At 39.5% G+C, this 16,479-nt stretch overlaps 1 protein-coding gene across 1 annotated transcript in view; it reads left to right on the plus strand.

The window, feature by feature from the left end:
* Positions 1-3,146: 3,146 nt before the first annotated feature.
* Positions 3,147-16,479, plus strand: part of LOC148584475 (uncharacterized) — a gene marked incomplete at its 3' end in the record, with an annotated part of 29,676 nt that continues 16,343 nt past the window's right edge. Inside the window, exon 1 of the mRNA XM_088518470.1 lies at positions 3,147-3,251. Coding sequence (XP_088374596.1) covers positions 3,147-3,251 — 105 coding nt within the window. The remainder of the gene's footprint in view (positions 3,252-16,479) is intronic.

Below are 16,479 nucleotides of genomic sequence, written 5' to 3' on the forward strand. Positions count from 1 at the left end.
AGCACTGAAATGGCCTCCACAAGCATGATCATGACAAAAGGAGATGACATTGGATTGGTCATGCTCAGGTATACACCTCCTAATGATCTGATCGGGACAATACTTGAACAGGTAAGGATCGTCCCAGAAAAATGTTTCACCACGGACAAAAATTTGGACCTATCTTGTCGCCCCCACTGCTGAGGCAGTTGGCCGGTGACAAGATAGTTCACTATGTCAGCAAACCATGGTGCGGGCTCATGAGCAATGTGCATCAATTGCTCATCAGGGAAAGTCTCCGAAATGGGGCTGGCGTCCTCAGTGTAATCCACAGTCAATCTAGACAAATGATCCGCCACCACATTTTCGGAACCCTTCTTGTCCCGAATTTCTATGTCAAACTCCTGAAGTAGCAAAATCCATCGGATCAGATGAGATTTAGCATCTTTTTTGGAAAAAAGATACTTCAATGCTGCGTGATCCGAAAAGATGATGACTTTAGATCCTAGCAAATAGGATCTGAACTTGTCTAGCGCAAAAACGACTGCCAACAACTCCTTCTCCGTGGTGGAGTAGTTGAGTTGTGCATCGTTCAGAGTCCTGCTCGCATAGTAAATGACATGGGGGAGTCTATCAATACGCTGCCCCAAAACAGCTCCAACGGCATAATCCGATGCGTCACACATGATCTCAAAAGGTACACCCCAATTGGGTGGCTGAATAATGGGTGTGGACGTCAAAATGCTTTTAAGGTCCCCAAATGCTCTCTGGCAATCCTCGTCAAATACAAATGGGGCATCCTTCACCAACAACTTGCACAAAGGCCTGGCAATCTTGCTAAAGTCTTGGATAAACCGCCTGTAGAATCCTGCATGGCCCAGAAAAGAACGAACCTCCTTCACTGTACGTGGGGGTGGAAGGTTGGAAATCAAATCCACCTTCGCTTTATCAACCTCAATCCCCCTATGAGATATGACGTGCCCCAATACAATACCTTGCTTGACCATAAAATGGCACTTCTCCCAATTGAGCACCAGGTTCTTCTCCTTGCACCGTACTAATCCAAAGTCAGGCGGTGCAAACACTCATCAAAGGATGAACCAAAGACAGAGAAATCGTCCATGAAAATCTCTAAGAAACGCTCTACCATGTCAGAAAAAATACTAATCATGCACCGCTGAAAAGTAGCGGGTGCGTTGCATAACCAAAGGGCATGCGACGGTAGGCGAAAGTCCCAAAAGGACAGGTAAATGTCGTCTTCTCCTGATCTTCGGGGTCCACAGGGACCTGGTTATATCCAGAATAACCATCCAAGAAGCAATAGTATGCATGCCCAGCCAAACGTTCCACCATCTGATCAATGAATGGGAGTGGAAAATGATCCTTCCTTGTGGCGGCATTTAGCTTGCGGTAGTCTATGCAAACTCTCCATTCGGACTGAATACGAGTTGGGACCAACTCATCATCCTTGTTCTTTACTACCGTCAATCCAGCCCGCTTTGGCACAACATGAATTGGGCTTACCCACTTGCTATCCGAGATTGGATAAATGATCCCTGCATCCAACAACTTAATCACTTCAGCCCTCACAACCTCTTGCATAGTTGGGTTTAACCTTCTCTGTGGCTCCCTCGATGGCTTGGCATTCTCCTCTAAATGTATCTTGTGCATCACCACCGAGGGACTGATCCCCTTGATATCCTCAATGGTCCAACCGATAGCTTCCTTGTGCTGTCTTAACACCTCTAGCAATTTTTCCTCTTGAGCATCAACCAAATCCGAAGCTATAATCACAGGCAAAGAATCTGCTGGACGTAGGAACTTATACTTAAGGTTATCCGGTAGAGGCTTAAGTTCCTTCTTTGGGGGATCAAGTGTTGTTGTCTCCTCCGTCTCACTGCTCACCAGAGAAGCAGTCTCCAAAATTGCATCTGCTTGCTCAAGCAACTTGTCCAAATCTAAATCCTCTTCGAACTGAGCAAAGCATGCCTCCAAGGGGTCTTCTATGCTTGATTCATTCACTGTCTCTTCCATAATCTCCTCTATCAAGCATACATTTCTCACTTCATCATACTCCAATGGTTGTTTGCTGATATCAAAGATATTCAGCTCCACTGTCATATTTCCGAAGGAAATCTTCATCACCCCTGTCCTACAATTAATCAGGGCGCTAGCCGTAGCTAAGAATGGTCGCCCTAGAATCACCGGTATTTGAATGCCAACATTCTTGACCGGCTCTGTGTCTAGCACAATGAAGTCCACGGGGAAGTAAAACTTATCCACCTTGATCAAAACATCCTCAATGATTCCCCGTGGTATCTTAACTGACCTATCAGCCAATTGAAGTGTCATGGACGTGGGCTTCAGTTCCCCTAACCCTAATTGTAGGTAAACTGAATAGGGTAGGAGATTCACGCTCGCCCCAAGATCTAAAAGAGCCTTCTCAATTCGACTGACTCCTATCGTGCAAGAGATGGTAGGACACCCAAGGTCCTTATACTTAATGGGCAACTTGCACGGAAGGATGGAGCTAACTTGCTCGGTCAGAAATGCTTTCTTTGGGACATTTGTTCTTCTCTTAACTGTGATCAAATCCTTCAAGAACTTCGCATAAGAAGGCACTTGTTGGATGGCGTCCAAAAATGGAATATTGATTTGGACTTGCTTGAACACTTCTAGAATGTCCTCAAACTTCCCTCCTTTCTTGGGGGCTTGCAACCTTTCAGGGTAAGGTGCTTTCGGCATAAATGACCTAGGAGGGTCCTCAATAATGGGTGTGGCTGTAGATGGCTCGGCATCTCTCTTCTCTTTGTTGCCACTCTTTTCCTTTTCTTGCCCTGCAGGGTCTTCTTCTTTCTCAGCCACCTGATTGTCCACTTGTCTTCCTGACCTCAGAGTGACAATTGTTTGCACATGTTCTTGTCCGTGTGTAGGATTTGAGGAATTCCCAACCATATATTGACCTTTTGGGTTGGGCACGGGCTGACTGGGCAATTTCCCTTTTTCTCTCTCACCCAAGTGATTGGCTATCTGTCCAATCTGACTCTCCATCTTCACAATTGCTTGGGTGTTAACCATGGTGGCATTCTTTACTTCATCTATTGCTTGGGTATTTGCCATGGTAGAGTTTTTGAGCTCTTGTATGGTCTAGCTATTCGATTGTATGAATGCCTTCATCGTTTCCTCCAGCGATGATTGTGACGAAGATGCAGGATGTTGCACTGGTTGAGTTGAACGACCATGATTCTGTGAGGGAAATCCTTGATTCATTGGTTGGCTCTGCTTCCATGAGAAATTAGGGTGGTTCCGCCACCCTGGATTGTATGTCTCTGAGTATGGTCCGCTTGTTTGCTTCCTAAAGTCATTAAAGGCGTTCACTTGTTCCATGGCGCACTCGGCAAAAGCCGGTGAAAATGGACAATTCTGTGCTAAGTGCATAGGATTAGCACAGATTGAACAGCCATCAACATTGAAAGTGTTGGCGGCATTTACGGATTGACCCACTGCAAGGGCTTCAACCTTCTTGGTCAGAGCATCTATCTTTATCCTCAAATCAGTGTCCTCCTTAACCTCATAGATGCCACCTTTCTTGGGAATACGGGCAAATTTATCCCGACAACTCAAAAAATCCCACTGCTGTGAGCTGTCGGACAACTTGTCTAATGCCTTATATGCTGCATCCCCTGTCAAACTTAAGAATGCTCCCCCATTCATTGACTCGATCATACTACGGTTGGATTGGGTCAATCCTTGGTAGAAAAATTGAACGAGTCTCCACTTCTCATATCCATGTGGGGGGCATCTTATCAACAACTCCTTAAACCTTTCCCAACACTCTGAAAATTTCTCATCCTCCTCTTGAGTGAAGGAGCTTATTTCCTTTCTGCATTCATTGACCTTTGACATTGGGAAATACTTGTTATAGAACTTGCTTAACAAGCTTTCCCAAGATGTAATGGATCCGGGCGTGTTGGAGTCCAACCATGCCCTAGCTTTGTCTTGTAGAGAGAAAGGAAATAGTCTAAGATGAACAGACTCTTCGGAGAAATTTTGAAATTTGAAAGTGGCGCATATGTCCTTGAATTTCTTTACATGACTATAAGGATTTTCAAGTTCTAGACCATGGAACGATGGTAGGAGTTGGATGACATGAGGTTTCAAATCAAAATGAGTAGCATTGGTTGGTGGCAACACTATACACGAATGGGATGTAGTGAAGTCCACAGGTGCGAACAACTCCCTAAGTGACGTAGTGAAGTCCACATTCCAAGCTCTAGCTTGCTCGGGATTTCCAGCTCTAGCATCCTCATGCTCAACCCTAGGTTCCTCTATGTTATCTTGTTGGTCTCCCATTTCACCTCTATCCTCACTCTCAACAGGTGCTCTCCGAGTTCTCCTAAGAGTTCTATCAATGTCGGGATCTAAAGGTGTCAAATCTAAGTTTAGGGATCTCCGACCAAGCATACACCAATCTCGAGTGTTCAAATAAATTGATTAAACAACAATGAATAATCACAGAAAGAACACAAACAACCAAACAAAAAAATAGAACTAACTATTCAACAACAATATACAAAAGAAATTTCAAAACAACAACAAAAAAATTGTGCTTAGCTGCTTCTAATGATGCACTCGATCGCAGATGTGCGTTCGCTGTGCGCTCGTGCGTACTTGCAGAATGGATCAGGCGCAGGCACGCAGGCTGCTCACCGAAAAGGCTCGAGTGCGCTCGATCGCAGATGGAGTGCGATCGATCGTACTGACAGAAACTAAAATTCTCTGAAACTGCAGCAAGAAAAACAGAAACTACAAACCCCTTTTTCTTTTTCTTTTTTCTGTTTTTTTTTTTTTTTTTTTTTTTTAGATCAGAATGGCAGAAACAACAACAAATACAAATACAATAAAATAAAATTGCAAAAATAAAACAACTAGTAGAAAAATAAAACCAATTCAAATAAAAATCAATTTCACAAACAAACAATTCCCCGGCAACGGCGCCAAAATTTGATGTACAAATTTAATTGTACTCGCAAGTGCACGAGTCGTGTGCAATATAGCGTGTGTGCAAGTGCGAGGTCGATCCACAGGGATTTGTGTTGTGTAAACCAATTTCTATTTAAACCAACTCTATTTTAACCTAGTTCCGAATTTTGTGATTTTTGTCGTGCAAAATAAAACATAAACTAAAGAAAATAATGAAATAAAATGGTAAAGAACACTAAGGTTTTAGAATTCACTTCACCAAATCTTAACTCTATATTCTCGTATTTGTTCCTACAATCGAAAAACTATATTCGATGTTTTACAAATATCAAGTTTAAATCATTCAATGAATCCACCCATTTTTACAAATCACAACAAATATCCGATTCGAAATTAAATCATCCTATGTATCCGTTTGGTTAATGAATCACAACGGATATCCGATTTGAATCGAATGATTTGATGTATCCGAAGGATGAAACACATCAAATATCCAACTCCAACACATAATAGTTCATCACATTCAATTAAAAGATATAAATCAAGCAATTGAATGAAAATCTACAACATCCTTATTCGAAGTCAAAATTGTATAAACAAAATACGAGAATACATGAGTTTGTCAATGACGAAGCTTCATCTTCAACCTTAGTTGAAAGATTTAGCCTCTCATGATAACAAAAATAATCACCAATTGAATTGTCATCATCGAAAGAATAAAACTTACAATGGAAAACAAAGCAAAAGCTTCCCCACGGCAATACGTCGTAATTCAGCTTAAAACGGCCTCCTCCAATTGTGAGGCTTAGAGGTCTATTTATATGGCTTAGGAGAGCCCTAGAAGCCCTAGTAATCCTAGGAATTTCGGAGATTTAAGTCCAAGCCCAATTAGGATAAAGAAAACCTAAGCCCAAATCGGAATAGGATTCGCCCAGAATTGCGGTCCTATCTTGCGGCATGATTTTGGCCTTGCGGTGCTCCGAATTGGGAAAATACTATTTCACAATGAATTGTAGTAGTTTGAGTTATCTTTCCAATACCGCTTGAATCACCTCAATCGGATATCGGAGATGAAAGTTATGGTCAAAATACCGAGACGTATTCAGAATCCAATTTTGCATCCAATCCGATTTGACTTCAAATTGAGAAATTCCGAATTAATCATTTCCTTTATTTGATTAAACTTTAACCATGATTGGTTAAGCTTAACCATATCCTCTAAGTCTTCCCAATTTGCCCCTTTAAGCTTGGAATTTTTCCAGAAATGCTTTTTTTTCTTCCAAAAGCCTATAAAACAAAGAAAATACAAAAAGGCAATAAAATGTCCTAATTAACCAAAACCAAAGGATTAAAACATGCAAGTTAAGGGCTGAAAATATAAATATTTTAGCACTTATCAGTAATGACCTCGTACTTGCACCCTATACTACAGTGTTGACCTCGAGCACTTACGGGTAAAACATCTGATTATTTGCCTATTAATTTAGGTAGATAATTGGGACAACAAGTTTTTGGCATTGTTGCCTGGGATTGTTGCGAATTTTGTTTAAAATTATTTTCCTTTAGTTGTGTTATTTTAATTTTCAATTTTGTTTTTTTTTTCAAAAATATTTTTTGTTGATTCTTAACTTTTTCTGTTTTCTGTTTCGGGTTTATGGACTAGCATTCTGTTATTGCGATCGAACGTCAGCCGAGTGCGATCGAGCGCACCAACTTGCGATTGAGCACAGTTCCAGGGAGCATCTCGACCAGCAGCACTGAAGCTGCTTTGACTGAAGAAGCAATTCTATTGATGCCAGGTCGTCGATCTCAAGATTCAACTATCATTCCACTTGATCCTGAAATTGAGTGGACAATTCGACAAAGACCTAGCGACAACGAAGAAGAGGAAGAAATTGAGAACACAATGGAAGATTTGCAAGAAAATCCACAAATAGTGACAAGACCACTAGAGGCAAATCCACCACTGGTGCGGAGACCGATGAAGCAGTCGTTCATCCCAATGAACCTCCATCAACCCTCATGCATAGCATATCAACCGGACATGGAAGGCAGCTATTATATTGCTCCTCAAATCCTTAATGCACTGACTCACTTTAGGGGCACACCTATTGAGGATCCTAACTTGCATCTTAAGGAGTTCTTTGATCGATGCAAGTTCTAGCACATCCAAGGCTTAACTCCAAAGAGACTCAAGTTAGTCCTCTTTCCCTTCTCCTTGAAAGATAACGCTAAACTGTGGTATAAGTTTTTGCATGCAGACTCTATCCATACTTGGGAAGAATTAGCCACCAAGTTTCTGAAGAAGTTTTTCCCAGCCCAAAAGACAAGACAACTTAAAAGAGAACTTCAAATGTTCCAACAAAGAGATGGAGATCTTTTCTTTGAGGCATAGGATCACTTCAATTCATTGCTTCTAAAGTGCCCACATCACAACATCCCTCAAGATGATCAGGTACAAATTTTCTATGAAGGTTTAGATGATACTAACAAAGGGATGGTTGATTTAGCTTGTGGAGGAGCATTTTTGGAGAAGAGTAATGAGGAAGCAATGGAGCTTTTTGAAACATTAAGTGAGCATTCCCAACAATTTTTCTCTAGAGGAAGGCGAAGATTAAAGAGCAAAGGCATGTATGAAGTGAACTTCAATGGGGGATCTCCAAATCAGATGGCTGCTATGGAAAAGAAGTTAGATGTGATTGTCAAAGCCATGACTGCTTAGAAGATCTCACCTTTTCAAAAGGACACACCAATCTAGGTATGTGCTATATGTTCCCATTTAGATCACACTACTTAAATGTCTTCTTTATCTCCATTTGCAGAGCAAGAAGAGGTGAATTATGTGGGACAAAACAATTACCCCACAAAACAATCCGTACTCCAACACCTACAATCCAGGATGGTGCAACCATCCCAATTTCTCTTGGAGTAACAATCAAGGACAGCAGAATGGGCCCCAACAAGCAAGCCAACCAACTCAAGAGTCAAAGTTGAACCAACTGAAGAATATGATACACAACCTGGTGACTTCACAACATCAATTTACGGCTAATCAGAAACAATTCAATACAAAGACTGATCAAGCCATCCAAAGACTGGAAGTGCAAATAGAGCAGATGGCAAAGGAGCTAAGTGAACGGAAGCAGGGAGAATTTCTAGCCCAAACAATACCTAATCTAGGGAGTCACCAGCAGCTAAAAGCAATCATAGTTTTTGGAATGGCAAAGTCATTGGAACTAAAGAGCCACCTCAAGCATCTCCAAATGAAGCATCAACTTTCAAGGTAAACAAATGGAGAAAGTGAATGCACCACCCTTCCCTCAAAGGTTAGTCAAACCAAAGAAAGATAAGCAACTCATGGATATCTTTGAGACTTAGAGGAAAGTAGAAATCAATATTCCTTTGTTAGATGCAATCAAACAAATTCCTTCTTATGCTAAATTTTTAAAGGATTGTTGCACTAACAAAAGGAGGTTTCAGGAGCATGAGCTAGTGGCCCTAACAGAAGAGGTAAATGCAATTTTGTTGAGAAAATTACCACCAGAGCTAACAGATCTGGGTAGTTTTACTATTCCTTGCAGGATAGGAGACCACCTTTTTGAGCATGCATTGCTGGATCTGGGAGCAGGGGTCAATTTGCTACCTTACATGGTATATGAAAAGCTGGGTCTGGGGGAGCTTCAACCAACCTCTGTCACCTTGCAATTGGCAGACAAAAGCATCAAAAGACCAAGAGGTATACTTGAGGATGTGTTGGTAAAGGTAGGTACGTTTATTTTACCTGCTGACTTCATTATGTTAGATGTGGAAGAATCTCCTATGCCATCACCCTTGCCTATCATCTTAGGAAGACACTTTATGAGAACTGCTGATACTACAATAGGTGTGAAAAAGGATACGGTAAGTATGAAGGTGAATGGTGAGACAATAGAGTTCAAAATATTTGATGCAATGAAATTACCTTATGATGATTTAGAGTGCTTTGGTGTTTACATGATCCAAGGTGTTAGTGAGCCAGATTTGTAGGAACAACATAAAGATCCATTGGAGGCCACCCTCACCCATAGTCTCACAAGAAAGGACATTAAGCCAGAACCTGAAGATGTTACTAATGACATCATTGAAACAGTGCACCTCCTTGAGGCATTTCCAAAATATTCAAGTAAGTATACTCCTCCCTTTGAAATTCTTGAGCCTACTAATACTACTCTTGTCCCTTCTATTGTCCAGGCACCGAAGCTGGAATTGAAGCAATTGCCAGAACACTTAACATATGCCTACTTAAGAGAGAACAAGACACTACCGGTCATAATTGCTGTAACTTTGAGTTGTGGGGAAGAAGAAAAGTTGTTGAGAGTTCTTAGAGAACATAAAACTGCTTTAGGATGGACCATTGCTGACATCAAAGGAATAAGTCCAGCCAAGTGCATGCATCAGATCTTCCTTGAAGACGAAGCAAAGCCAACCAGGGATGCATAGCGAAGACTCAATCCTCACATGAAGGTGGTAGTTATGGCAGAGGTATTAAAACTGCTAGATGTAGGCATCATCTATCCCATCTCAGATAGTAAATGGGACAATCTAGTCCAAGTAGTGCCAAAAAAGAGTGGGATCATAGTGGTGAAGAATGAAGATGATGAGTTGATACCTACAAGAGTAACTACTGGGTGGAGGGTATGCATTAATTACAGAAAGCTGAACATGGTAACAAGAAAAGACCATTTTCCATTACCCTTCATTGATAAAATGCTAGAGAGGTTAGCTGGCCATAGCCACTATTGTTTCTTGGATGGGTACAGTGGCTACAATCAAATTGCAATAGCACCAGAGGATCAGGAGAAGACCACCTTCACATGTCCTTTTGGCACATTTGCCCACAGAAAGATGCCATTTGGCTTATGAAATGACCTAGCCACATTCCAAAGATGCATGATGAGCATTTTTTCAGATATGGTGGAGAAAACCATTGAGGCATTTATGGATGACTTCAGTGTTTTTGGGTCTAGTTTCAATGAATGCCTCAACCATTTGAAGAATGTTCACAAGAGATGTGAAGAATGCAATCTAGTGCTCAATTGGGAAAAATGCCACTTCATGGTTCAACAAGGCAGTGTATTGGGCCATGCTATTTCAAGCAAGGGCATTGAGGTGGATAAAGCTAAGATAGACATCATCTCCAAACTTCCCCTACCTCTGATAGTGAAGGGGGTGAGGAGTTTTCTTGGACATGCCAGATTCTATAGAAGGTTCATCAAGGATTTCTCCAAGATCTTTAGACCCCTCTGTGCATTACTAGGGAAGAAGGCCAAGTTTGAATGAACTGAAGAATGCATGACTGCCTTCAACACACTGAAAAAGCTGCTCACATCTGCACCAATAATGTGGGCACCTGATTGGAGTCTACCTTTTGAGCTCATGTGTGATGCTAGTGACTTTGCCTTGGGAGCTGTCTTGGGTCAAAGAATCAATAAGGTACCTCATGCCGTTTATTATGCTTCTAGAACTTTGAATGATGCCCAGCTAAATTATTCTACTACTGAGAAAGAATTATTAGCTGTCATATTTGCTTTGGAGAAGTTCAGGTCATACCTAATTGGTTCTAAGGTTATTGTATTCACTGATCATGCTGCTTTGAGATATTTGTTTGCTAAGAAAGATGCAAAACCTAGATTCATTAGATGGGTACTACTACTACAAGAGTTTGACCTTGAGATTAGAGACAAGAAGGGCAGTGAGAATATAGTGGCAAATCACTTATCCAGATTACTCCATGAGGAGGAAGGAGATGAGCTTCCATTGAATAAAATTTTTCTAGATGAGCAATTGTTTGCAGTTGATATCCAACTCCCATGGTATATAGATATAGTGAATTATATAACTGCCAAGGTGTTTCCTCCAGGTATGTCTAGTCAAGAAAGGAAGAGGTTAATATCTATATCTAGACAATACCATTGGGATGACCCCCTATTTGTTCAAATTCTACCCTAATCAAATCATTAGAAGGTGTGTCCCAAAAGAAGAACACTTGAGTATTTTGCAGCACTGTCATCAATTTGCTTGTGGTGGACACTTTGGGGCCAATAGAACAGTGCTTAAGGTATTACAATCTGGTTTTTATTGGCCTAATGTGTTTAAAGATGCTTTCTTGTTTTGCAACTCTTGTGATAGATGCCAAAGGACGGGTAACGTCTCATCCAGAAATCAAATGCCGTTGCAAAATATTCAAGTGGAAGAGCACTTCGATGTCTGAGGTATTGACTTCATGGGACCATTTCCTAACTCATTCGGTTATTTATATATTCTTGTGGGTGTGGATTATGTGTCTAAATGGGTCGAGGCTGTCCTCTCAAGGACTAATGATCACAAAGTGGTTGTGAAGTTTTTATAGGAAAACATCTTTGCTAGATTTGGGACACCAAGGGCAATCATTAATGATGGGGGGAGCCACTTCAACAACTATGCCTTTGCCTTTGTGATAAAGAAGTATGACATCATTCATAAGGTTGGCATTCCATACCACCCCCAAACTAGTGGTCAAGTGGAGATTAGCAACAGAGAGATCAAAGGTATCCTTGAAAGGACAGTGAATCCTAGTAGGAAGGATTGGTCATTACGCTTGAATGATGCACTATGGGCTTATAGGACTGCTTACAAGACACCTATTGGTATGTTTCCATATCGTTTGGTTTTTGTAAAGACATGTCATCTACCAGTGGAATTGGAACACAAAGTGTACAGGGCCATCAAGAAGTTTAATTTTGATATGAAGCAAGTTGGTGACAAAAGGAACCTCCAACTAAATGAACTGGAGGAATTGAGGTGTGATGCATATGAGAATGCCAAGCTCTACAAGGATAGAACAAAGGCATACCATGACAAGCAACTGGCCAGGAAGGAGTTTCAAGTGGGCCAGAAGGTATTGATCTATAATTCAAGATTGAAACTTTTCCCTGGGAAGCTTAAGTCAAGATGATCTGGACCTTGCCTTATTACACAAGTATTCCCTCATGGAGCTTTGGAAGTCCACAACCCACAGACAAATCAGTCATTCAAAGTGAAGCCATACATTGAAATGAACTTTGCACCAAGAGATCAAGATTTGGCACTTCAATCTATTCAATATATAACACGACCATCAGAAGCATCTTCTTCAGGACAGTAATGAGAGGGGATCAATAGTCTGGCTGAAGACGTTAAGCTTAGTGCTCATGGGAGGCACCCCATAGGTTATCTTTTTATTTTTGTTTTGTTTAGTGTGTTTTAAGTTAATCTTTTTATTTATCTTTAGTTTAGTTTCTTTTTACTTGTTTTTGGTGTTTTCTTATTTTGCAGGGACAAGTGTGCTTTGATCCAAGTTTGGGGGTGTGCTATGAGCCATGCTTTCCTAGACTATGTCGTCCATCTCCCAAGTACATTCTTTCCTTAATTTAAACACATTGGGGACAATGTGTCATTTAAGTTTGGGGGTATGGGATACACATGTTGTTCATACACACTTTGTCCCAATTTCATGTTATTTGTTTTATGTGTTTGTTTGCTTATTTGAAAAAGAAAAAAAGAAAAAAAAAAGTTTATGCATGTTCATGTTTACCCTAAAATTTTAAGTTAATCTAAAAGAATTGTGGCTTTAATTCATCAGTGAGCTTAAAATTTTGAACACATGATCTGATAAGTGAATCTGTTAGTTTGGTTACTTGTTTAGGACAGTTGAAAAATCACAGGTTTGATCTGATCACACAAGCACATTAGCACATAATTTGTGAGGTATGACATGAGGTCTGATATGTGTGTTTCTGTATCTTCGATGAAATTGAATGACTTATTCGATGGACACTTTGGCATATATGTGATGACAAAAATAAAATAAAATAAATGATCATCGATAAGCTTTTCACTGAGTAACTGGACCTCTTGCCTCAAAGCATTGAGTGTTCACGTCAAAAGGTGAAGAATTTTGATTTGATCAATGTCATGGTTAGTTTGGTTTTGTAGCCTTTTTTACTCAAGTTAGTAGGTCCTTAGGGGTGTCTCTACACCTAATGCACTAAAACCATTTAATTTGAGAGTCATTGACTTAACACTCGCTACATGGGTCAATTAGAAAGCTTACGGGAACCAAATATTGCACAACCTGACCAAAAAAAAAAAAAAAAAAAAAAAAAAAAAGAGAGAGAAAAAGAAATATGCCATGGTTGTTCATTCTAATAGGGATTTCGGTGGATTTTGAGATATGGAGACATTACACATTGGAAAGATTTGGAAGCCCCATAATTTTGTGCTAGTTTACCATACACTGTTTTCAAACTTGTGATGTTTTAGCATGTCCTTTGTAAGTAATTGCACTTTGAGATTCCAATTCATTGTGAAGATGGAGTTCGTCTTTTTAAGTTTGCTAATGAATGAAAATCATGATCTTGAAGTAATACTTTAATTTTTGGAATAACATGAACTGTGCATGATGTTTGTGAGTAACATTTCTGGAAAACCCCCACGAGACTTCACTCGTCCTCTAGGGAATTCCTAGGGGTTTAAAAGGCTTGTTGCATATGCTAAATGCAATCGTACATCCCACGAAAGATGGATTTATCTTTTTGTTCTCTGTTTTTCATTTTCGTTTTTAGTTTTGTATTGCTAAGCGACTAGCAATATGTAAGTTTGTGGGTGTGTTAAGTGCTAAAATATTTATATTTTTAGCCCTTAACTTACATGTTTTAATCCCTTAGTTTTAGTTAATTAGGCCATTTTAGTTCTTTTATGTATTTTCTTTGATTTTGTAGGTCATTGGAAGAAAAAGAAGCAATCTCAGAAGTTTTGGACTTAAAAAGAGCAATTTTGGATTTTGGAAGGCTCTGGTAGAGCGATCGATAGCAGGGGAGCTGCGATCGATAGCAGGGGAGCTGCGATCGAGCGCACTACAGGCGAGAATTGCACATTACAAGGCAACCACGATAGAGCGCAAGCACAAGGAGGATCGGTTGTAGACCTGTGATCGATCGCACATGGGCTGCGATCGAGTGCACCCATGCTTGATGGCCAAGACAGCCGCCAGCCTTAATAAGGAAAGAGCAATTTGTAGGGTTTTGTAGCTTAGTGCAAACTAGAGCTCAAACCTTACGATTTTTAGGGTTTCTAGAGTATTCCTCGAAGAATTGGAGCTCTTCAAGTTCAAGTTTCAGGTTTATTCTTTTCTTTTATTTTCTTTTATTTTATTTTATGAAGATGTTTAACATCAAAATTATGTGTAACTAATTTATTTAGTGGGGCTAGATTGAAGCCCTGGTTATGTTTAGTTGATATTCAATATTGGCGCCTTTGTGATGATCTTGTTGTGATATCTAAATTTATTTATGCATGTTTTCATGAATTCATCATATGTGTGTGCCTGATCAACATATGCATGTGGTATGGACTAGTTAGTTAAATCAATTTGGATGACCGAGTCTTGGGTTTAACATAAGTAACAAAAGATATTCACACCGGATTCTTAGATTAATCAACATGGGGAACCGGGAGTAGACACTCATGCCCTAGGTCCCATGTGTTTGTCAATTTCCATAGTTTGATGCTTTCTTAAAGAACAACTTAGTAGACACCCATGCTAAATCCTTTAAGAAAGAAAAGAATTAGAGTAGACACCCATACCTAATTCGTTGCTTAGGGAAATCAATAGCTTAAGGAGTAGACACCAATGCCCTTCGGTTGACAAACATTAGATATTCATAACATGATCAAAACATTTGCATATTGATATATTAGCTAAGTATAATTAGTGGTGGATATCAAAGCCCTACCTTTTTATCATTATCAACTCAAACCAATCTTTGTTTTATTTTACTTTTGGAATTGATTTTAAGCAAAATTTAGCAATCCTCGTGGGAATGACCCCGTACTTGCACCCTATACTACTGTGTTGACCTCGTGCACTTGCAGGTAAAACATCTGATTATTTGCCTATTAATTTAGGTAGATAATTGTGACAACATCCTTTTTCAAACTCAAAGTTTGGGATTAATTTTCTGATTCCTTTTTATGAAAATATCATCCTTTAAATAGGAACATCACAACGACTTAGACATGGAGTAGAACTCCAACACTCACTTGGAGATAAACCCATGGAATGATAACTAATGCAATACTGCCTCTAAAATAAATAACTAGATGATTGAAACACAAATAGACGCATGTACAACTCTAATCTAAAACTACTGATAACAAAACTAATCTAAATTAATCTTAAACGAAATCTAATTCATTAAATATAAGTCTAATTGATCCCTGTGTTACTTTCGTAACATTCCTTCCTCATTCAGGAGACCTTCTCCTCAACGTCTAGAAATTATTTGTTGATAATGTTGAGATGTAGCCAATGACGTGGCCATGAAGTAGGGGATATGGGCCTGGGCCTTGGACCACTGAAATTAACCATCATGCACTCAAAATGTGACTATTTTTGTCTTTTGTAAGCTACAAATGCAAATTGATGGTGAGTAAGTGGTTGTCAATAGCTAGCTTGGGGTTAAAAAACACTGAAAAAAGGGGCATTTGAGGAAGAGAAGCCTTTAGATGAAAAGAGACCTATGATGGACCATCTATTTTGTCTTGCCGCTGCTCTTGTTCTGTTATGTCTTTCATAGATTCTGCTTCCCGAGAAATGGTCCTTGACACCACCTCTTGCTCCTCTTGGTTGCAAAGTAGCATGGTCAACTTCCATCTCCAATTCTTCCGCATAAAGTGATCACATCACTTCAAACACTTTTGTTGTGGCCTGTCCAGGTGTTGTGCAAATTTTAATACTCGCAAGTGCACGAATCGTTTGCAATATAATGGATTGCAAGTGCGAGGTCGAACCCACAGAGAATTGTATTTTTGAAAGAGCAATTAAATCTAAACTAATTAAATCCTAACCTAGTTCCAAAAGGGTTTTGAATTTTGGTTTTAAAAATTAAAAGATAAACATAAACTAAATAAAACAAAAGATAAAGACTAAGGTTTAGGAATCCACACTCACCAAATCATAACAGCATACTCCATATTCATCAATATTTATCCGAAGTTCTCACAATTTAAATCTTATGTATGTTTTACTATGCTTCAAAGAATTAATCAAAACCATCCCATGTATCCATTCATTGCCAAAATCAAAAAAGGAATCCAAATTCAATTGAAACACCAGATGTATCCATAGAACAAATCACAAGGGATATCCAATTTTTATGAGTTAAAAACCAAGTAATCAATCATATGAAATTATCGTAAATCATCACATGTATCCTTGAATCACAAGAGATATCCAAGAATCACTCCACACATTGATTAGAAGTAAAACAATTGAAATATAAAACTTAATAAAATCGGATAAATAAAGACTTAAATAAAAGTGATGTCGTTCTTCATCAGTGAGGCTTCATTCCCAACCTTAGTTGGGAATTTAGCTCCACATAAAAATAAAATCTAAACCTTAACCTAAACCTAAAGAAAAACTAAACAAAAGAATTTGCTCTCTAGGATTGTGTCTTT

The sequence above is a fragment of the Corylus avellana genome, chromosome 7 (genome assembly GCF_965113065.1).
Source record: "Corylus avellana chromosome 7, dhCorAvel1.hap1.2, whole genome shotgun sequence".
NCBI lineage: Eukaryota > Viridiplantae > Streptophyta > Magnoliopsida > Fagales > Betulaceae > Corylus > Corylus avellana.